The sequence below is a fragment of the Oryzias melastigma genome, linkage group LG21 (assembly GCF_002922805.2).
Source record: "Oryzias melastigma strain HK-1 linkage group LG21, ASM292280v2, whole genome shotgun sequence".
Taxonomy (NCBI): Eukaryota; Metazoa; Chordata; class Actinopteri; order Beloniformes; family Adrianichthyidae; genus Oryzias; species Oryzias melastigma.
The window spans coordinates 18308465-18332117 of NC_050532.1; the positions used below are offsets into that span (position 1 = coordinate 18308465).

General features: G+C 36.5%; 1 protein-coding gene across 3 annotated transcripts; it reads right to left on the reverse strand.

Annotated features, from left to right (window-relative positions):
• Positions 1-6: 6 nt before the first annotated feature.
• On the reverse strand, positions 7-23217 carry csrnp3 (cysteine-serine-rich nuclear protein 3). Of its 3 annotated transcripts, none has more exons than XM_024286127.2 (6): positions 22913-23217; positions 22435-22476; positions 9022-9185; positions 4849-5108; positions 3071-3367; positions 7-1984 (listed from the first exon to the last, which is right to left on the reverse strand). In XM_024286127.2, exons 3-6 carry the CDS (start codon positions 9164-9166, stop codon positions 932-934), a joined length of 1755 nt encoding a protein of 584 aa, XP_024141895.1. In that variant the 5' UTR covers positions 9167-9185; positions 22435-22476; positions 22913-23217; the 3' UTR covers positions 7-931. The 3 variants fall into 3 exon arrangements, with proteins under 3 accessions (XP_024141895.1, XP_024141893.1, XP_024141894.1); XM_024286125.2 differs by having other exon boundaries at positions 9010-9185; XM_024286126.2 differs by lacking the exons at positions 22435-22476; positions 22913-23217 and adding an exon at positions 11507-12236 and having other exon boundaries at positions 9010-9185.
• Positions 23218-23653: the final 436 nt, after the last annotated feature.

A 23653-nucleotide genomic window follows, 5' to 3' on the forward strand; every position in this document is an offset into this window, starting at 1 on the left:
CAAAGTCTTTTTTTTTCCCTCTATAAACTTTAAAAATTGTATTATTATTCTCACAAAATTGGAAATAAGTGTTGGCCACATTTGCTGGCCAAGTACAGTCAATGTTTTGACAGTTGAACTTTTGTCAACTTTTAACATTTGTTCACACTTGCCTTTTTTTCCCTAAACAACATATTTCTAGGTAAATAAGTGGAATCAGTCAGAAAAAAGGCTTAATATTTACTTTTTGGTTTTCCATAAATGAAGATCTTAGTCATTTTTATGGGATTCTTAAAGAAACAATAATTTAAAAAGAGCTGCATCCTATTGGCTCACCATAAGTGCAGAAGAATTAAAAATAACAAAATCCTAATTTGTGTTTAGAATAGGAAGTCCGGAGTATTCAAGCTTTTTTAGACATCTAGTCATGACACAGAAGAAGAGCAGAAATGTAGATGTCCACAGCGCAGTATCACATATATATGTCTAAATATATATATATATGCAATTTGTCAAATGTGATTCCATAACAGCATGCGTACTTTTATCAAAGCATTTACAATAAATAGTTACATGTAGAATTCATCAATAAAACAATGATAGGAAACCTGTTTTGCACATTTGACACAAAGCAGACAGAAAACCTTCACCTATAGTCCAGTGCTGGCTTCAAACTAGAACGTCACGCAGGGATTTACAGAACACATTGCAAAAGTATGAGATAAACTGTGGGATTTTGTTTTATGGTTGCAATAATCTGTTCTTTTAAGCAAACGAGGTGAAGTTTTGTTCAAAAAAATATGGCTTCATAGTCACAGATGAAAATGTGTCTCGATCCTGTAAACTTTTGAAACTTAAGGTTGGATCATTTCAAAATAAAAGACATTCATCGAATTAAATAAAAGTAAAGAGCTCCTGGTAAGTAGGAACATTTTTAAAGGACGGATTCTGTTTAAATGGCTGTGACCTCAGGGCAGTGGTCTGATAAAGGGATGTTTTTAGGATTGTTTGCTATTAAGGTCAAGTCAGAATGTCCATTAACACCAGAGTTCTGCAGAGGCTGTTCAGCTGTTATACATGCGCTGCTGTAAGAACCTGGATCATTATTATTATTAGTATTATTTAAGTAATTCTGAAACTGGTTGTGGTTCTGCTCCACAAACCCCGCTGTGGATAACAGCTTGTTCTTCTGGTCTGGGGTGTAGCAGGCCACGGGGTTGGCTGGGGTGAAGTGGTGGCAGGCTGCGTACTGCTCCTCCCTCTGGTGGGAGTAGTCTGCGTACTGATCAGCGGTCAGGCTGAACGGCGTCTGGGCCGTGTTGCTGTTGCTGACTGGCGCTTGGAACGACAAAGCGTACGGTTCAGCGGGTTGACTGGTCGGTCCGTTAGAGCCGCCGCTGGAGTTTCTCAGCTGATAATACTCATTGGGGGGAGAGTTTATTAAATATCCATTTAGGCGGTTGTCGTCACCGTAGCACGCCGCAGAAGTCAAGGGAGTCACCTCGGAGTGAGAAACCGCTGGGTTTGATATGTCGCCTTCCAAAGTCTCAGTCTTCTCGTCCTCCTCATCCTCAGAGTCACTGTTGGCCAAACTTTGGGTGCTGGAGTCAGACAGCCTGCTGCACACACTGCTCCCATCCTCCTCGTCTTCTTCATTGTCCTCCTCCTCCTCATCATTGTCCTCCTCGTCTTCATCGAATGGCTCCTCCATCTCGTCCGCAGCGTCCAGGTGCATGCTAGCCGTCTGTGGGACGGAGTCTGGCAAAGAATACTGAAGTCTGGGCTGTGGCTGAACGAAGGGGTTTCCGCTTCCCAGCTCACCGATCTCTCCACCATAGCCGTTGGTTGGAGTCGTTTGCTGCTGCTCGCGGTTCTGCTCCAGCTCCAGCTTCATGATGGTGTGCAGGAAATGAGTACGGACGCGGATGGGATTAAACTCGACTCTTCCAGCTGTATTGCTGCAACCCTCTTTCGTACAGCCACACGGAAACGACATCCGGTCCACCTAAAAAAAAAAAAGAAAAGGAATGGCATTTAAATGTTAAATTGAATAGACCTTTTAGACAACTTCCTGGTTTAGATTGTTCACAAATCAAAGTCAGTAGAATGCTGCACAGCTGCTTCCCCAAAATCGTATGGACGGTATTAAGTCGTGGACTATTTCTGTCTGACAACTTGGTCATAGTTTGACGAAAGTTACACGTACTTCACTGAAGGCTGCTTGTTTAAAGGTAATTAGGATTTTCTTATTCTAATTTATGCTAATGCTAACACTAGCTTCCTACGCCGGGGATGAGACGTAGAGCAGCAGAAGATCTTTTCTGACCAGTTAAAGTTGCCTACATTTCCATGTTCGCAAAATCCCTCAAATCAGAGCTAAAGTAAGAAAATACAATACAGAAAAACTAATAACTGTTACGTTACTTTTTTAGCTCCCCTCATAACCATGTCTGATCCCTGAAGGATAATAAAGGCAAACAAAGATGAAAATAATTTGAAAACCGTCAAAAAATATATTCCCAATATATTCCTATTTTTATAATTACCCCTTATAAAAACAACAAATACCCTTATTGCAACAACTAAGTTTAGCCTCAGACGCAGTTAAAACACACGTGGTCAACATGCATCAATGTGCATCTTGGCTGTGCCTATGACGTGTGGCCAAAATGAAAAAAATTGTGCTTATCACACTTAAAACACATGACAAATAGCATCAAGCAAAATAGAACCCGTTAGAAGAATATCTGTTCACAGGAAAGGTAGATATTTTCAATAAAACCTCAAATATTGAAGGATTATTCAAATTTGTATTTAGATTTGAGAACGATCTGAGACAAGAAATTAAAATACAGTTCAGAAGGACATTCATAAAATAATTATTGTACATTTTTCTGTTGAAATTGATAAGGTTACTTTGTATTATTTACATGAAATTGTACTAAACAGCGTTCACTTGGCAGCTTTGCCATTCTAAACTTGTAAACTGGAAGTAACTATTCTAATTTTCAGCCCTGTCGCCATTGTGTCTGACGTCACCGTGAAAAAGGTCTAATTATCAAACTCCTGATCTGTGTGTCAGTGAGTTTACCTGACACTTGATTCCTGCGATGCTGCATGCACAGGTCTCCGGGTCACAGAAAACTCTGCATTCACAGCCGCAGTCCTCCCTTGAAACGCGAATGGCCCGAAGTTCGTGCTTCTCCTCCACGTCGATCTTCTTCACTCCCGAGGAGCGCAAAAGTGCTCGTCGCTTTTTTGTGGTGAGAGGCTGCAGAAAGAAGTACTCGTCCACATCCGTGTTGTCCAGATCGATGTCATCGTCAGAGATGTCCTCTGCTGTCAGAGTGTTGGCCTCCTCAGACTCCACCGTGCCGTTCTTAGTCAGCTGCAAAATCACAGAATCAAACATGGATTTCAAAATAATTTAAACGAGTTCATGTAGTGCATTTTTAAACTGAAAAAGGCACAAACAAAATTAAACAAAAAATTTGACCAAAGAAACCTGAAACTTTCTATTAAGGATTTTCATTTTTTTTATTGTGCCAAACTCTAAATCTTACCATTACTATCCTTATAATTAAGCAAAAACAACAACAAAAAACCAAATAAAAGATGATTGGATTTTTCTATGAGTTAAAGAAAGATTATGGGTAAATACAAAGCTCTTAAAAATATATAGTATTTTTAAATATAGAAATTGTCCTTGTTTTGTCTTAGTAAACACTAGAATACTCGTTTGCTAATTAAACTAGATACAATTTGCAATTAAAATTTGTATTACAAAATCTCCATCTGTCTGTCAGTCTTTCAATAAAGAAATAAATATGTTGCAAATAGCAAATTCTAATCTAATAATGTAAATATAGATGAATTATTATTGAAATTTCAAAGTTTTAATTCAATTTTGTGAAAAACTGTTAAGTTTTAGTTTTAACAGTAAATATATATAAGCATCCAGAATAAGAAGGTTTGTTCTTTACACAGCTCTGTTACTTATCTGTTGAGAAATAAAAAGTTTAAGTAGTTTGGGTAACGTTTAACTCCTGGATTCCTCACAGTAATGAGTCTTGAAGCAAAATGTATTTGAATGGAATTTGAACGGCTGAAATCAGCAGAAATGAGCAAAACCAAAGGGTAAAAAAAAAGACGACAACAGCTCAACTCATAAAATGTATGATTTTACATGAGAGAATATTTTCTTTTACTTGTGGAAAACACTCGTCCTGGTGGTGGACGCACCATACAGGTTCGTTATAAAGTGAAAAACATATCTTATATCCCACGACTCAGTTATTTTTCCTTTTTTTTTCTACTGAAAGTAGATCCAAATTATAATTACCGGTACAGGAGGAGGAGTCTCTTACATACAGATTGAAGTGGAGAACAGATTATTTTTTACTGAAAGCTCCTGGGAGAAAACTCATAGCGTGCACGTGATTGTGAACCTCTGAAAACTTGTGCAAACTTTTGAAAAATTAATTCTAGATTATTTGAAAACTTTAAGAAAAAAACACAGTTGAAAGTCACTTTTTTTTCCCCAAATCAACTTTTTTGCAGCAGTGATAACTTCTTAGCTACAGTCTGTAAACTGATTTTAACTAATACTGGTTACCACCTTTATTATCTTTAGGTTGTTTTTGGGGACAGAATTTTTTTTTTTAATTAAAAACTTAGATGCAATGAAAGTAATGAGGCTGGTTTGCAACCTGAGTGATTATCAAGAATTTAATTAAGTTCGAGGGCAAAAAAAGAAAAAAATAATAATACTGCATGGACAGTTCAGAAAATATAAATCATGTGTTTAGCAAATACCAGTTAGTGAGATATATTTAAAGAAACGTCAGAAGGAAATCTTGTTTGTCATACCTCCAGTTTGATAGAGTTGAGTTTCTCCTCCTTCAGATGATCTCTGAGCATATCTCTGTGGATCCTCTCTTGCTCCAGAGCAAATTCTCCTAAAGAGTACTGCCTGACCCAGCTGTGCCTGCTGGACATGCCCAGCGTACTGCCCCCCTGACTGGGTACGCTGGTGAATCCCTGCCGCCGGACGAAGTAGTACACCGTCACATTCTCGAAGTGCACCCTCCTGGTTCGCAGACGCTTTTCTCGCTTCAGTATTGAGTCAGCTGTAAAGACAGGATACCGTTGATGACGAGCGCCATTTGGAAATAATTAAAGCTGCAAATCCAGGACACTTGAGCACTGCTTCCTTTTAATTGTTTATTATTTATGCTTTAACATCAAAAACGGCTTTTTGAACAAAATCATACTTAAAATGGCTTTCATGCAGCAACCTTCCTCTAACTTAGCACAGATTTTCCAGGCTTTTAACTTGGCATGCATCTCCCCAGTGGACAGTTTTTAAGAAGAAGCACTACGGGGGGAGGTGCAAAGAGGAGGGCAACGTCGGAGCATAAATAATCCCCTGCCTGGCCCAAAGAGGAAGAGCACTGGTTCATACTCAGAAGCAGACCCCCCCACTCCACCCCACTCATCAGGCAGACAGGACAAATAGAAACCATCTGGTTCCTGCAGCTCTCCTCCACCAGCAAACAATGGATTTCATTACAGCTGTAGCACTGTCACACGAAGAAATGCTGAGAGGAGGTGGAAATAAGATGCAAAATATCTGGATTTAGCAGATTTGAAGGTATGATTAGTCTAAATTGATTAATAATACATCTACATAACAAGAAGTCAAATTTTTTCTTGCATTTCTTTGCAGAAAAACAACTGCGTGAGCGACCTACATGCCACCAATCCATTCATTATTTGTATTAGCAACTAATTAACTTCTGAGCATTTTTCTTTTTTATATTTACCTTCTATTTTTGTTTCTTTTTTATTAATTTATTCTCCTTTTAAGTTTTTTTCAAATGTCATTCTTTAGTTCATATTTGATTTTCCAATATTTTCTTTTCTATTTCCAGCTTCCATCTGTGGGGGTTTTTGTAAACAAAGTCTGTGGATTTGAACCGAGCTTGGGTATTTTAACCCACTGTTATGATTGCCAGGCAACAGTGGGGCTGATAATTGTTTTGCTTCTGCATGACTGTTTCACTGCAATATGGGTGAGAACGGCGAGGATGAAAGCACTGTAATCTACTACAGCCGCACATAAAAAAGGAAGCAAAAGATTTGTACATGCACTCTGTCATTACAGCCAGCAGTTAAGTTTCTTACAGAGTTGATGTGCAAATGCAAACTGCAGTTTATGTCAGTTTATATGAGATCTTATATTTATTTTTTATATTAAACCTTTATTTAACCAGGAATTAACCCACGGAGATCAAGATCTCTTTTGCAAAGGTGACCTGGCCAAGAGGTCAGCAGCAGACGTCATAAAACAAAATAACAATAATACAGTATTGGAATCATCACAACTTAAAATCAAAGAGTTATAAAGTAAATTAGGTGCAATCTTTGTGGAAAATTAAGCACTCCTGAGTAAACTTTAAAAAAATAAATGCATTTGTTTTTTCCAAATTTTCATATCAAATTCAAGCAAAATTAAATATTTTTCTCCCTTGTTGTGACAAAAAGCGTGTTTGCCCACAAGAATATTGTGCAGTTCTAAAAAAAAAAAAAAAAAAAAAAGTGTGGTAAATAATTGAATCAATTATTTCCAAGCTACAACACATGTGACATTTTAAACTATTTATAGTACAAATGTTCTTTTTTCGGTGACTAATTAAATAATTAGGTTGAACAGAAAAAGCATAGTAATAATAAACAAGGTTCTCAATTACAATCAAAGGTACATATTATATTGTGTGCTTGTACTGCCCTACTTTAACTATGGTATCGAGGTATGGGGCCACAATGCACATTACAAAAACAAGCCATGTAGAACAATTCATACAATTATTATGAGCATTTTATTCTATAAATCAAAACTCTTAAAAGTTATAGATATAATAAAATATATTTTGTTGCAAACTATTTATATAAAAAAAAAACTTCCACAGAACACAGAAAAACTGTTTCAGGAAGGAGAAGAGGAATATTTACTAAAAAAATAAAAATAAATAAATGGTAGAACAGCACAAATAAATATGGGAATTTCTCTTTTTTGGGGTAAGGTTGTAGAATGAGTAAAGTACCATAATTAGTAAAAAATGTTATACAATTTAAATTTTTATATTATTGTTTTTTTTTTAATTAGAACAAGAAAATTGAGAAGCCCACCAGAACAATAATGATCTGGGAAGTTGTTAAATGCTTTTTGTTATAGTTTAGTTGTTTTCTGTTCTTCAATTTTTTGTGCTTATTCAAATTATAATCTACGTTACAATGTGAAAATGATTGCATAAAATATAGCAAGAAATTATTTTAATATATTTTAGTTCGTTTTTTTAGAAGGGTAGCTGAAAACGGCCTACCCTACTTTTTCTTTTTTAAACATTTTCTCGTGATAACCAAATTCCCTATCTCATTATCACGAGAAAAGGAGAATTATGTTTTCTAGCCATAATGAGATAATGAGGAATGAATATGTTTTACTTCTTTTTTAAGTCGGAAGCCGAAAACAGCACATTGTACATTTTGGGGGGGGGGGAGTTTTCTTGTGATAATGAGATTCACCATCTCATTATCACCAGAAAACAAAATAACGAGACAATGAAGAATTAATTATTTTTTTTATTTTTTCGAGTACAGAAGCCAAAAACGGCCTAACCTACTTTTTTTTAGCGTTATCTTGTGATAACGAGATTCACCATCTCATTATCAGGAGAGCAGGGGAAATTAGGTATTCGCGTAATGACAAGATAATTAAGAATTTATATGTTTTACTTCATTATTGGTATGGAAAACAAAAATGGCCTACCCTACTTTTTTTTTTTGACATGATAACAAAATTCACTATCTCATTATCACGAGAAAACAAGAATTTTGTTTTCTCGTGATGACAAGATAATGTAGAATTTTTACGTTTTACTTCTTTTTCGAGTACGGAAGCCGAAAACAGAAAACCTTTTTTTTTCTGGACAGTTTTCTCATGATAACAAGATTCACTATGTCATTATCACAAGAAAATAAGATTTGTTTTCTTGTGATAACGAGATACTGATGAATATACTGTAGTGCCCCCCTCTCCCTTTCCCACACAGCACAAATGTTTTTTTTTTTTATTGTGGTGTTTTCTTCTGCTGTTTTTCTTGTTAACCACAAAATAAAGAGACTTAAAACACGTAAAGCCTCAGCATCTCAGTACGGAAAAAAGAGACAGACTACAGAGAATCGAGACAGTATATTTTTCATTATCTGGTTATCATGAGAAAACAAATGTAGTTTTCTTGCGATAATGAGATAGTGGATCTCATTATCACGAGAAAACGATTAAGAAAAAAGTAGGTCAGGTTGTTTTCCGCTTCCATATTCACGCACATTTATGTTGATTTTTTTATGTCTGTCGTTTATTTTGTGTTTGAAAATGGCTATGTCAAATCAAATCATCAAATAATTCACTTTTTTATGAATGACATAAAGAGATAATAAAACAATTAGCCAGTTTTATTAAACTATTATTTTTTTCAAATATAGGCTGCTTATTGAAACTAAAGCTTTTATTCAAACAGATACCTGGATGCGATGGAATAAAGCATTAGTGCACGGCCGCTGCCCCTCTCCTCCACAGCAGTTCATCCACAGTGCATGTACAGTGCATTGCACACACAGCTTCTGACGACACCAGTTCATTCATCTTGCAGGGCCTGCACACTGTTTCTCCTTCTAATGAGAGGCTGCCTGCCCCTTTATAGCAGCACCAGCTTCTCCTCTCTAATGCACAATCTCAATTCTCAATTCATATGGTGCTTCTCATCAGCTGACAGATTTGTTTTCTTTGAGCTGCATCCTGTAATGACTGCGAGCTACAAAATCGGGCTCACTCATCTTGATTAAAAATCTCTCTGTTTTATCTTAGTTTCCTCTGATTTGATGACATTCGTTATTTTATTATTTTTTTTATTGTCAATGGAGCTAATTTGCCACACTGGGAATAATCTGTGCGTACAAGACACTCACGAGTGAAATGACCTGTGGCAGAGAGGCTGACACTGTCGCTGCTATCCCCACTCTCGCTGCAGGAGACCTCATCATCTGACTCCCGTGCAGACAAGCACGGGGAGGAGGAGGAGGAGGCTTCCACCTCCTCGAATTTTCTCTTCAGTATTCCGCTCATGGCCCGCCGGATTCTGCACCTGAAACGAGGAAGACAGCAGAGAAGGGGCCCACAAATTATTTCATCTCAAGTTTAGGGGCATCTTTAGCCTCACCTCTCGCACTCACACAACAGAAAATCTCTTTCTACCATCCCAGCTTCCAGGCATTCCCTGGGCCATTGATCACCTTGGCATAGAGGAGCATGGAGAGGGAAGGAGAAAGCTGCTAATTAAATACTGTTTCGGAGGAAGCTCGTTTAAAGCGGTTTATTAAAAAAAATAGATGCGAACAGAAAAAAAAAAATCCTGACTAAAATGTCACGTCATATTTTTTTAACAGGTGCTCTTCCGTGTAGCTTTTCAAGTATGACAACACTATTAACATAAAGTGCTACACAGCTTCATCCCTATCTTCTGCATCTTTAATGAGACTCTCTTGGGTCGGAGAGCTTCCAACAAAAAAAGAGAAAGGAAAAGCCTCGGGTTAAAGCAGCTTCAGAAACACGCTGAGAAAAAAGAAATAAAAAAAATCCATAAAAGGTGCAACTAACTGATCATAAATTCTTCCACTAATGCAAGCAATAGTCAAGAACCGTAAAGCTTTACAAGAATAATGTAGCTTCATTATTTTCATATCAGCATCCAATAAAATCCTAAGAAATAGATGTTGTGTCCACCTTTGCAGCCATTTAAATGGTCTTGAAGACTTCAATGTCAATGCAGAGTCCATTAACTCTTCCTGGCTGATGATGCAATTAAACAAATACAGGCCCATGTAAAACGAATGCACTGTAATTAAGAAAAAGCATATCCTTTCATTTATTTTTATGCTTTTCAATAACATACCACCATTTTTTTAGTGTGTAATGGACTGTATTATTGTGTGACTCGCTCAATACCGTTGAAAAATCCTCCTTTTATGTATTTAATTGCATAGAGTTTGCGTTCCCCTGTTTTAAAAGCAGTAACTAGAACACCATGTCACATTTCAAAATAACGCTGCAGTGTGACTGGCAGCTTCTCCCACACTCTTAGAAGCTGGAATCAGTGGAGACACGCATCTTCAACCAGCCGCACTGTCTATCTGCCAGAGCAGCTTGTGGGGGAGTTTCATTCACAAACAGCCTCCGTATTTCATCTGGGCTCCTCTATCTGGTTATTACAGATGCAAATTTTGCCTGTGAGAGAGGTGCAGCTCACAGGAGGACTTAGTGCTGCCAGCAAGAGGGTCATTGTTCCCTGGAGGCTGTGCTTGTTCAGCGCAGTGACATGGCACAGCCAGCAGTTGGAGATCCTCCAAAGTCAACAGCTACAACCAAGGAATGTGAGGCATCCTCCGTGTGAGAAAAAAAGTGGATAGAACAAATTGAAACGATTTTTTTTTCCACAGAAGAGAAAAAATTAGAAGTGAAAGCTGAGCCTGAGGGGACTGTCGTTTGCTGTCAGAGGAAGCTGAACCTTTCACTTCTGAACGAGTGAGACAAAGATTATCTATCTATAGAGGAAGAAAGCGCATTACATAACTCTGGCTTGTGAGGTTTCAAAACTGGACCAAGAAAAGCTGCCAGTCTCACATCAGACACACATTTCTTCCAGTTTGTTGCCAAGCAGGAGTGGAAATTTCCAACAGAGATGACCTGTGCAATTTTCAGTCCATTTCCTCGTGAGGGTCCTAATTAGACTTTATTGTTGGAACCGTACTTGCATGGTTTGCCCCTAGCTGATGCTGCACTAGGCTTTGATACCCAAAGTGGTTTCCATGGAGATTTTGATGTACCTTCACAACTAGTACTTCCCCATATGGCCTTGTTTCTAGTACTGTACAGTGGAAGAGGACAACAAAGCTCCTTTAAGGCTGGAGCAAATTCAGCCTCCTAAGATGAATGGGTTTCTAGTTTATCTGCATTCTCTCATGACAGCATAAAAAGTGGGATTCTGATGCCGAACAGGCATGACATCATTGAGGGGGAACCTCTTCCATCATGACAAAATCAAATAAAGAGGGGAAGAAAAAAAGCTCGCTGCTCCTCTCCGCAGCGTTTTCTTTGTCTCTTGTTGGTGTAGCAGTCATTTCGGCTGCACATTTCTTGGAAAAGGGACCGGATCCATGAAAAAAAAAAAAAAAAATGCAGCTTGGGAAGCCCCTCCCTGAATGTCCATAACTCCAGTGCTCACCCTCGCATCACAAAAGACCCCCTCGTCATTCACAAAGTTTCCAATATCACAGCAAAGCCACGAGACATCTGAAAGTCATCCCAAGTGATGCCGGCCAGCCTTTGGCATCTGGAGCAAGTCATGTCACATCAATCGCACTCTGACTTCATGACACTTGTGAGCGTGTGCCCGCAGGACCAACTGACCTGTATCCGCTGACGGAGTGACTCCCGTCACCTCTTCTCACGGAGTGGGCAGCCACCCAGTCACAAACGGTGTAATTCGAAGAAGAATGACGAGATTCCCGTTTTGCCCGACTTGCAGTGACCCCTGAGCTCCACGGGCATGAGGAAGGAGTACGAGGGAGACTAGTAATTTTCCAGCTCTGTCTGTGCCCATATGCTTTATTGCTGCAAGACGGTAGACTTTCTCACTTCAACTCCCCTTTCTGTCACCGTGTTGCTCCCTCCTGCTCCACACAAAGGCTCATTAGCTGCAGCCGGCAGAAAGGCAGGAGCCTGACTGGAGAGGAGCGGAGGCAGCCTGCGAGATCACATGGGTGGGATGTCTGAGAGAGAGAGAGTCAGGCGTGCCTCTGCTACTGCTGTCTGCAGATATTTTTACCAACACGAGCTTGAGAGGGGAGGAGGAGGAGGGCAAGGAGCGGGGAGGGAGAGGGTTGTGTGCTTGGAGAGGGGCATCGTTTTTAAAGGAATTGATGAGGGGAGAAAATGTGGGGCAGTGTGAAACTGGAGCAAGAGAGAAATGCACACAGGGTTCTATCGTGATTTGATAGTTTTCCCCCAAAATAGTGCAGATAAGATGGAAATTGACAGGATTTGTCATGACTGTGCTCCTGATGCTTCCTATGGCAGGAAGTTCAGCTGAAGAGTTAGTGGGGCCTCAGCCAGTGCAGTCAAGGAGCCACATTCTGGCTCTCAGTTGGATTATATATCAACATAAAAGGTCCAGCACTTCCTTATAGGGTAGAGTTACCCTTTGATTCTTCTTTTTTTCTCCCACAACAGCTTGTTGAGCATGTGGTCATTATAAAGTAGCAACCCAAAGGTTGCATGAAGAAATAAAAACATTCTTATCAAAGGATCATGAAATAAAGTTTATGTAATAGTTCTAAAGCAGAAAACTGCAGTTTTTAACACTAAAGGGTTTCCGGTTTATTACTGTCCAAAAGTTAAACCTCAATTTTTAAAGAAAAAATACACTTCATCTCTGTTTTTCAGAACATTTTTACATTCTTTTATAAAATGTGCCTCATAAATATTTACAATAATTAAATTATGATGGTAATATTTTTTTCCATATTTAACTTTTTTTTTTTTATCTTGACAGAAGCACAGACAAGTTCCTTTCAAAATAAAACTCCACTGGAGATTTATGCTGAATGCACAGAAAATAGCCTACAGATATTCAACACGACGCACTTCCATCCCCTTATCGTACAAAATACCTATATTATGTGAAGAGTTTGATCTACTTGCAAGAATACAAAGAAGTTCTCAGAATTTACTGGCTGTTAAGCTTGTGGAGAAAACTAGAAATCACCAAAAAGCAAAAAAATGTTTCCATGCAAACTAGAGGATTCATAAGAAAACAACATGGAGGATAAAAAGCCAAGATTGTTTGGGATTATCCTCAAGAAATAATTATTTGGGCTGCAAACTTTAATTGAACTCGACGCCAGTGGTCTTAATTAAAAAAAAGCGTTTTCCTGTTTCATCCTTCAGTGGATTATCAAAAAGCTTCACAGGGTAGTGGCTGCAGTTTCAAATGATGTTTTGCTGTGCTAGAGTGGAATAATACCAGAGAATTTCAAGAAATCTCTTTCTATCATTATTTTACACAGGCTTATACCATCTTACTGATAAATTAAACCACATTTTTTTAGGGAAAATATTTGTTTTTTTGTCACTTAAAACATGACTTTAAATTCTAAATTAACAACAAACTTGCATCCAAGTGAAAATGTTGTCGATTTTATTTAATCTTTTGTGTGGCACATGTATAGTAATTATCATATAAATACACAGCTGGTTATATTGATCATACAAACACTTATTTTTCAAATCCAAAAACCAAACTGGGGGGATGTAGGAATTTCAGGATTAAACTGATAAAAACCACAAAGTTTCCGAGTTTTACTAAACTCTGGAACAGGTAATGCAATGATCTCAAACAATGTATCCATAAATTTAAGAAAATGTACAAAGAAACTTAATTTTCACTATATATGGCAAGAATTTGGCGAAATGATATGTATCCCAACCTGTGTCTGATGATACGATACATATCGCGATATATCCCAAGTCTATACCAGAATAATTGACTTAGAAAAAAAAACTCTGCCTGAATATTAAAACATCTTTCAATATAATACAATGGTAAAATTATTTTTATTTATATAAATAAATTATAAATATTTTTATACTGAACATTTAACTCAAGCTAGTTGTTGCATGATCTGCAAAAAAAGTTATTTACTTTTTTTAAAGATGGTATCATCTTCTATTTTTAAATATTCTAATTGATGCATTCATTAATATGCTTTAGGTTTCTATATCTGTGTTTTGGATTTTTTTATTTGCAGTATTTAATTATATGTAATTCTTGAAATAAATCAATCAAATCAAATAAGTGAAAAATGTTTCTATCAACTAAAAAAGAAAAAAGATGTAGTTTGTAGAAAAAAATGTTTTTTTTTCTTGTTTAAAATAAATGTTCTTCTTTTATAAACTTAATCTGTCTCCATGACCTAAAACCTCCTCTATCTATAAAAATAAACTCAGCAGTCAGTGTTTTTTTGTCCAAAGTGTTTATAACCGCCTCACATAAAAAAAGAGAAACTAGAATATTCTGCAGACGTGTTAGCTGCAGAATATCGAGGATAATAGAGTAAAACTTGTGGGTTCTTATCAGCCTTGGACAGAAATAGTTATTTAAAAAAATGTGGTTTGTGCACAGGAAGCCAGGGAAACACCGGTAACCTGGTAGAATTCAGTTGCATGCTTGAAGAATGAACTGCAGCAGAATTTACAATGTTAAAAAATATATTTTAAAAATCAGTTTTACTCTTTTCTTCTCTACTAAACCTATGGGATTTTAAAAGGCTTTGTTTCGAGAAACTATAAATCTTAAAATCTTTTCAAAGGAAGTAATTAATGTATGTGATAAAGCATTGTGTTTTTCCTGTTTTTATGGGTTTTCTGAAGTCTTGATTAGCTCATATTTTACAGACAAAGGGACATTAAGCCATTATGTGAGGCTTTTATGTGTCACAATTCTTAACATTATGGGGATAAATTGATAGACCCATTACATCGTTTGTGTTTTCTAAAAATCTTTAATATTTAATTAGTGTTTGGAATAGAAGACAGGATGTCTTTGTTTGATTTTTTTTTCATTTAANTATAAGTCGCACTGGAGTATAAGTCGCAGGGACATTCAATCTATGAAAAAAAACGCGACTTATAGTCCGGAAAATACGGTATATATTTGTGTTTTCAGCTAAGTATTAAAAGTGTGTACATAAGAATATAAACAAATTAATTCAATAATAGCTGAATTTTATTAATAAATATAATTATCTGCATTTCTGTCATTGTGCAGAAGAATCACATGTACTGTGCATGCTGCCATATTACATAAAAATGCAAAACATGAGCGGGAAAGATTCTTTCATTGCACCATTGAGATGGTGACCTATATTTGCTCTGGTTTCAAGAGGCTTTTTAGTCGGAAAAAAACGAACCAGGAAATGTAAAAAAAAATACGAAAAGATATAGAAATGACCTTCCTTTTTTGGAGTAGACATGTTGAAATTGAGGTCAAATGTAGAATTCTAATATTTGGGTCAACTGTTCATGAGAGCCATTCGAACTGCACAAACGTAACAGGTGATGGTTGTACATGTGACCTTAAAACAACACAAAAACAATTTAGTTATAGTCCAAAAAAGATAGAATCTCTGTGACTCCTCAGAGAGAAACAAAAGTTAACAGATTCATCACACCCACCTTGTTTCTCACCTTCCTTAGAGCTCTTATCCTGATAAATATTCAGCTTAGCCATACTCTCAAATTAGATAAAGATGTAAGCATCTTTAATCTATTTCATCACCCAGATCAAGACGGTTTAATGTGGAAAACAGTTATTGATCAACTGAGCCTTACAACAGAAGTTATCTTTGTTAAAGGGTCTCAAATTGTTTATGCATTAAATAAAATATAGTAAGGGAAGCATTTTTTTTTCTTTTTTTTGTATATTGATGTGACTAACATACACTGCAGCCTGCTAAAGCAATCAATCAACCTCTCAGTTTTTGACTATTAATTGGTAATAAACGGAAAAACTAAATGTCAAGAAAACTGTCAAGCAGCGCAAACAAAACAGTCAGACATAGAATTATGCAGAATAAACTTTTAAAGCATTTCAAGATGAACATTTTATTTAAAAAAAAACTTGTTTTTGACAAAGTAATATTTTAAAGACTCACTCTGAGGAAAACAGTTTTTTTTAACATATTCTTGCGGCACTTTTCTGATGATGGAGGACATCAATAAAGAACATGGCGATATCACTCCACAGTTTTGTTGCACCAGGAATGTTAGGTTGGCTGTACACTAGTGGGAGAGAGTTGATGGGAAAGGAGTTGGAAAATATCTGACAAACTCCTAAAACTAAAAGACCACTGGGAACAATTTTAGAACACAAAAATATTGTAGAAGTGGAACTTTAAACAAAGCTATAGATTAATATTCCTTTTAGGTTTTGTTTTGTATTTTCTCAAGCAAAAACAGCTAAGAAACTAATAGCTGTTCATGTTATAAAAAAAAAATCATAATTTTATAGTAAATGTTCAATTTAAGATTCAGCTTGGTATAAATTCATTCACATTGTTGACTTACATTTTCTAATCTAATAGTAATACCCGTTCATTAGAAGTCCTAAAAATGCTCTCAACTGATTTATTCACAGACCTTTAAGGATCATCTATATGCTTGGAGATCGCCTTCTCCTGTAAGGAGGAGGAGCCAGATTGAGTATAGATTGATATAGACTGTCAGATAATTAGCTTCCTTGTTCTGTCTGCTTCTGCCAAATGTCCAAGCCATTCAATATGGCTGCTAACATCTCAGCCTGCAAGTGTGATGAAGAACAGACCGATAGAGTACAGATGGCACGGCAGATCTTTTCTTTCTTTCCTTTTTGATGACATTTTTTTATTTTATTTCATCTTTGCAACTTCCAGTAGATTCCAGTAAACTGAAGCCATGATGGTACATAAGGAAAAAGCAAAGCCTGCAACAGTAAGGTCCTCCTTCTCGAAGCATGTCGGAGGTTGGGAGTAAAACTCATCCATCAAGGTCGTCACACCCGACCATAAACAGCAGAAAGAAAAGCAGGAAGATAAAGATTGGGGTCTAATCCGGGTTCCCCTGAGGAGAGGCTGTGGCCTGGATGTTTATACAGCTACAGATGATGTCAGTGGAGAGTCCAAGCCACGGACAGAACCCGAACGCCTCACTCACATATGTAGAGACGGGTTTTGTGGAGAGGAGGCTTCTTTAATCTGAAGCTTTCTTAAGATGAAAAGGCTGAAAGACATCTTAAGTATTAGTTTAATGCAAAATTAACCTAAAAAAATGAAAAAAGCCTGTTAGCCAAAACAGCTACCACGCAGCTGAAATATTAGCTAAACTGAATTAGCCTAAAAAATTGAAAAATAAATCCTAAATTAGCCCAAATAGCTAGCATGTAGCTGAAATATTAGCCAAACTCCAAATTAGCCTAAAAACTGAAAATAAATCCTAAATTAGCCACATTAGCTAGCATGTAGCTGAAATATTAGCTAAACTCCAAATTAGCCTAAAAAATTGAAAATAAATCCAAAATTAGCCAAATTAGCTAGCATGTAGCTGAAATGTTAGCCAAATTAGCCTAAAACACTTTAATAATTGCCAAAATAGTCCAAAAAGCTGGCAGAATGCCATTATAACTTTCAACTTTAATATACTCTGTATAATATAAAGTAACGACTAATCAACTGTTAAATTAGTCATCGACTATTGATCGATTAGTAGACTATTCGTGGCAGCCCTATTATTTATAAGCAAACCTTGTAGTTCAGTCTAACTTTTGTTTTCCACTTAAATATTTCCTAAATAAAGAAAAGCACCATGAATTTGTTTGGATAATAAGATAATGTTCTGATTAATAAATAGGACATGTATTTAACAATTTTATTTTTGTGAAAAATGTATTCATATTCAGATAATTCTTAAGTCATAATTAAAAAAATAGGGAAATATTGTCTACTGAGATGTATCGTGATATTTATTGTATCTCCAGACTCTTGCCAATACAAATTAAAATCAGATGGAAACTGGTTGTTATATTATATAATCGATGTATAAATAGCAGAACAACTACCTGTGTGGATCTTCTTAGAGCCACATGTATTATTCGTCTTTGTCTGACGTTTTACAATTATTTAAAGACACAAAAAACAACCTGCAATCAAACACAAAGGAATCCGTTTAACGAAATGTGGTGACATCCACAGATTTATGCAAATGAGACTTCACATTCGCTCTGTACATTTGTTAACTTGCACTTGCCCGAGGCTGCAGACAGATCTGCTCCACACACATGAAAGGGGTGGAGGGTTAGGGGGGTGGGGAGGAGGAGAAGGAGATGGAGGGGAGGTGCAGCTCACTGCTCAGCACTCAGCACACGGAGCAGCTCCAGCCCGCCGATGCCTGCTGCAGCCTCTCTCCTTCTGCAGCTACAGGGGCTGGCAGTCATCGATCTCTTCTTCCTCCTCTTAGAACAATACAGGAAGCACGGCTCCTGATTAACAGCGCACAACTAGAGGGAAGGGCACTCCTTCAACCACATATGCACCACTTCCACCATAGATGCATTAAATAACAAATGCTTGCAGCTCTTAGACTGAAAAAATACCTGCTATTCTCACAAGAACTTGAGGAGCTCTTTCAACTTTCTTTTTTTTCACTCTTGACCAGATTCCGTTAAATATTTCACACCAAACAGCACCGGCAGCATTTTAATGAAAAAAACGTCTGAAGGGATGATTATGCACGCATCTCATTCAACACCTCCTCTGATCAAAACACACAACAGCAGACAAGCATGCAGACAAACAACCCGCACTCAGGCTCATGCTCTGATTTGTCATAACCAAAATCCCACTCATGTGGAGGCACAATCGAGTCTTTTCACCCTGGTGTCAATCACAATGCACGCCTAAATTATTCATGCCTATATATTTTATTTATGACTCGACTTTCCCATGACACCTGAAAGTTAGCGAAAGCCAGTTTGCCAGCAGAAACCGAGCTGCCAAAGCAGTTCATGGAGAACGAGCCGCTTTTATCTGAGGAAAGCTGCGGAGTTCATTTTCTGCAGACGAGCCTTATCATTTATATATAACCAGGATCGTGTTAAAGGTCTTAAACTTTTCTATGCATGACATTTAGGCTGCTATCTGAGAAAGGAAAAAAGAGAGAGGTTTGAAAGCTGTTAATGGTAAGACTGCAGGACTTTGATAGCTGACTGTTTGATGCATGACCCTTTCACATTTCAGCACATTTCCCTAGAAAAAAATCAATAAAAACATCTAAGAACAGAAAAAGAATCATTTCTACTTCTGGAATCTATCAGGAAGATATATATATTTTAAAGGAGGAATTTATAAAAATGTTCTGATAGTAGAACTCCATATAAAATCAAAATGTGTCACGTTTATTTTCACACATTTGGGGGAATCAGGAAAAAATTAAGCAAATGTTTAAGGCTAAATGTGAACAACACTTTTTTATTATGTATTATTTTCAGATGTTACTCAAATACACACTAAAATACATTATGTCAGTATAATTTTGCCAAAAAACACACAAATATTTAAGGGAGAAGGTGGCTTATTTTTAGCAGATTAAATACTTTATATTATTTGGCACATAACATATTTATTTGTACAATTTATTTAAACTATTTAAGTCAAAATTATATTTATTACAGTCTGAAAGAGGCTGAATTTGAGTTCATTTTTTTTATTTTAATGCACACTTTCTGCTTTACAGATAATTTGATATTTGTAAAAAGGCTTTTTAAATTGTATGCTTTATGTACATGCACTTCACTAGAAATGACATTAAATAAGCACGTTTAAACATTTTCATTTTTTATTTCTTGAGAAACATCAATGAAGTGACTGTGATTTAGACATTTCTGGCTCAAGACACGACACTATGTTTGGGGCTTTTCTGCATCAACAAACGTCATTCAGTGAGTCACTCTCTGGAATGGCATCACAGATGGGGGTCAGCCTCGGACATATTTATCTCCATTCAGTTGCACATCGGGTTTTATTTGCTGGACCTAAAACTGATTTCACCGTGGAGTCAGAAGACAGGAAGAAAAAAAGTGATTCCACTGTGAAATGATTGTCCTTGCATTATTAAAAAGATAAATAAATAAATGAAACGTATGCTTCATCGCGTATTTGTGCAATGAGACTCTGTAGAAATTGATTAAAAAAATCAGAAAAAATAATCTTTAGATACATAAAAAAACAGCAGGCAGTATAGGTTTATTTTCAACACAACACACATATGAATAACATTTTCCAATAAACTAAATCAGTTTGTCAAAAACGGCAAACTACAGAGCATACTGTATATTTATAATTCTAATTATTGCGTCTCATTATTTCAGATTTCTCCCCATAAATGGTGCAATATAGGAACATTTAATTCTGTCTAGGTTCAAAAATTAATTTGCATCATGTGTGTTTTTTTTTATGTGTGTGTTATTTCTGTGTTTTTTTTTCCCGATTATTCCAAGAGCACATGAACGCAGCATTTCTTTAAGTTTGTGTTTTTCTCTGAGGGACATCATCAGTGCAGTTGGCACTAAAATAAGAAAAAAAGTCACAGTTTTGAAATGAAAACATTAATTTTTAATCAAAATTAGCATGTCTTTGTCCAAATTCCATGTTATTTCTTTCTCTTATGAGACAGATTACCAAAACAATTTTTTAAAAAGTTAAGAAAGTTTGACCCCCTGGTCTAAAATAAGCCATATCATCAAACCAATTCCAGAGACTGAATAGTAGATGTGAAATCTTAGTTTTAATTAATTTTGCCAAATGTAACAACACCATTAATATGATCTCACCTAATTTTGATCCATTAAATTTAATTTAGAAAAAGTCGGTTTAAGATCTTAATCCAAGATTGTGTGAACATTCATGGGACTTAATGAGCAAGAGCTTCTCTAACGGATTTTACGTCTACATGATTGTAAAAAAACAAATGCATTTTTACTCCTTACATAACTGTATTTGACATTTACATCAATATTTTTCATGGCACAGTATACATTCCTGTTTGTGTACCATTAAAACTGTCATGTATTTACATTAGTGATAAACAACAACATACATTAGCATCATCATCGTCAATCTAACCAGAAGTAAGAGTCGTATTTTTGTGACATTTGAGAGGCTGTTAACAGAAAAAAAAAAAAAAAAAACATTACCAAATTGATGTCATGGCAACATCTCAAGAGTGCAATCCTGGAGCATGAAAGCTCAGCGCAGCTCTGCCAGGAAGGAACCAAACACACAAAAAGAGTCACATCAAAAGCTCCTAAATTGGAGCCCTGAACCCTGCTGAGACTCACAAAGCTTCATAATCTAGAAGGTAGATATTAGCTCAGATGCTGCTGACTGTAGATTTCATCCAATATTCATACATAGTTCTTTTTTTGTAGAGTAAAATGAGCTAGCAATAAAAGATAAACGAGTAAAAATGTTGAAATTACTGAGGGATTGCTTTTATTTTATTTTTATTTTTTTTCCAGAGATGAACAAAACTAGATTATGTACTGCCTGGTAACTTTTTTCTGAACCACTGAAGTAAATAAATACTGAACAGTTAATAAATCTGAATTTAATGTATTAATTCTGAGGTAATGGTGACATATTTTACAAACAAATTCTGCAGGATGGGAGGATAAATAAAATGAAAACTCCGTATTTTTGTGTATTTGAGAGTATTTTTTTAACATAATTGATTTAAATGTATATAAAATATGTTTTTTTTTTATTTAAATGGATTGAGGAGGGTTAGAAAGGAAAGCGTATTCGAAAGAAATTGACTTTTATTTTGAAATTCTAAATTAAACTAATTTTTCTTTCATGGTAAATTAAAAATTTTTTGAACTTTCTCCAAATGTGGTTAAATTCAAAGCTCCATATCACCTCCGATGTTTTTTTCCCTCCCTCACATATTTAAAGAAACAAAGCAGGTTAATCTGCATGATTCATCGGTGATCTTTTGTGTGCAGACGAGTCACCCACGTCAGCCTCCTGCACAGAGACTCTCCAGCAGTGCTGAGCCGGAACACCTTCCCTGCAAATCTTAAAAGGGCTGCTGCGTTCACTGTCATCAACTTTGTCTGCGCCACAGTGTGTAGCACCAGCATATCGCCTCTTCAAATAAGCCGTCATCTTAATGATGCAGCTTTTCACCCCCCAAAAAAAGAAAAAAGAGAAAAACACTCAACGTTTCCATGTCCTTTAACTCTGCGCCACGTGCGCTAATTAAATTCTGCTCCCAGTAGAGGACTGGCTGCTGATAGACCGAGGAAACAGATGGATTGAGGAGGGAAACCGCACAGTTGCAAGAAGAGGGGCCCAACTCCCCAAACACACACACACACAGAATAAAACCTCACCTTTTCAGATCTCAAACCACAGATATGGAAATGCTTGAGTGGTTGTAGCTGCATTCTACGCCTTTTTCTTTCTCCACTGAAGGGGCTCAGGGAGGAACAAGAGCTGAATGATGAAGCTGCCATGTTCACGTGGAGCGAAATGGTTGTTTCACATTAAAATAATTTACAATTTAAGAAAAAAAAAATCTGCAGCTGTTTTAATTGGCTGCTCCAACACTGAATCACATATCTCCCCATCAGAGGGTATTTGTGGCATCTTAGCAACAGTTGCTCACACTTTGAATTCAGTGAGTTATGGTGGCACAAAGATGGGCAACATGATATTTTACAGAGAAAAGGTGAGATCTAATCTTACCTTGAAGCTCAATGTGTCACCCTGCAGAAACCCACGTTTGATCTGCGAGGCACAAAGAAGACAAAAACTCTTGTTTATTTATTTTTTTGCTTCCACTAGTGTTAAATTACTCAGAAGATTACATTCATAAAGCAAAGTGCTGCGGGTTGTGTAAGGACTGCTGTCATAACATTTTAATCTTGATTTAGTCACTGATGGAGAAGTTCTGCCAGAAACTGTTCAAAACTTCACAAAAATTAGAACTTATTTGATTATTTTTTTAGGTTTTCATCTGTTTTTTGCAGTGAAATTGACTGAATGAAAACTTGTAAAGTGCATTTTTCTTGTTTTAGTATTTTTTAACAGAAAATGTGGCACTCTGTATTAATAATTGAAGCTCATTTTTAAGTAAAAATAAATTAATGTGTGCAGAAAAAGAAAACTATAAGAGATTTAAGTGAACAAAAATGTACATTACTCCTGCTCTGATCTCACTCACCATTCATGTCGATGAGAGCATCAGTCGGCTGTTCTCTCGGTGGTTCTCCTCCAGTTCTCTGCCGGCTGCGGGTTCGGAACCGGCACAACTGCCGCATGCAGCAGCGCCGAGACAAGCGCTTCTTCCGGCTGCCGAGGGAACAATGGTGCAGCATCAGCCCGGCAGTTCCCCGGACAACGTGACTCCATCTGTCCAATCATGAAGCCCTGAAGCGGGAGGTAGAACCCCCACCACCACCATGACACCCCCGGTTCATTGAGAGTCACACGAGAGCTCAGGGAATAATAATAATAATAATAATAATAATCATAATAAAAGTGTTTAGCTGTGGTATTGAAATATATATACATGTTCTATATTGAATGTATGTTCAATACAGATTGCTGTTATTTTAAACATGTTTATGCCTCAGTCCTGTGTTTTATTTTACATTTAATTAACAAAAATATCAGTATTTCCAAAATACAAAATTTAAAGAAAAAAATATCGATATCTGTATCGATATACCCAGAAAAGATTCTCAGTATTGTTCACCCCCTATACCTCCCATTACTTGTTGTTAAATGTATTTCCCAATGACTTTACTTAAAGACCTATTCTAGGGAAATTGTGTTTTTGGAGTTTTTAGCATGTTCTTGTAGCATTTTTTATGATTGAGGACATTAAAAAAAATGAAGCTTACGGTCAAACTTGTAATTTTAAATATTTATTTATTCGAATCGCGGTGAATCGGGAGCAGAC

Coding starts and splice junctions, on each gene's coding strand:
- csrnp3 (XM_024286125.2), bottom strand. CDS start 9,166: ATGAGCGGAATACTGAAGAGAAAATTCGAGGAGGTGGAAGCCTCCTCC. Junction 5,109..9,009: donor TGCCACAGGTCATTTCACTC/GTGAGTGTCTTG, acceptor CTGTCTTTACAG/CTGACTCAATACTGAAGCGA. Junction 1,985..3,070: donor TCGCAGGAATCAAGTGTCAG/GTAAACTCACTG, acceptor TTTTTTTTTTAG/GTGGACCGGATGTCGTTTCC.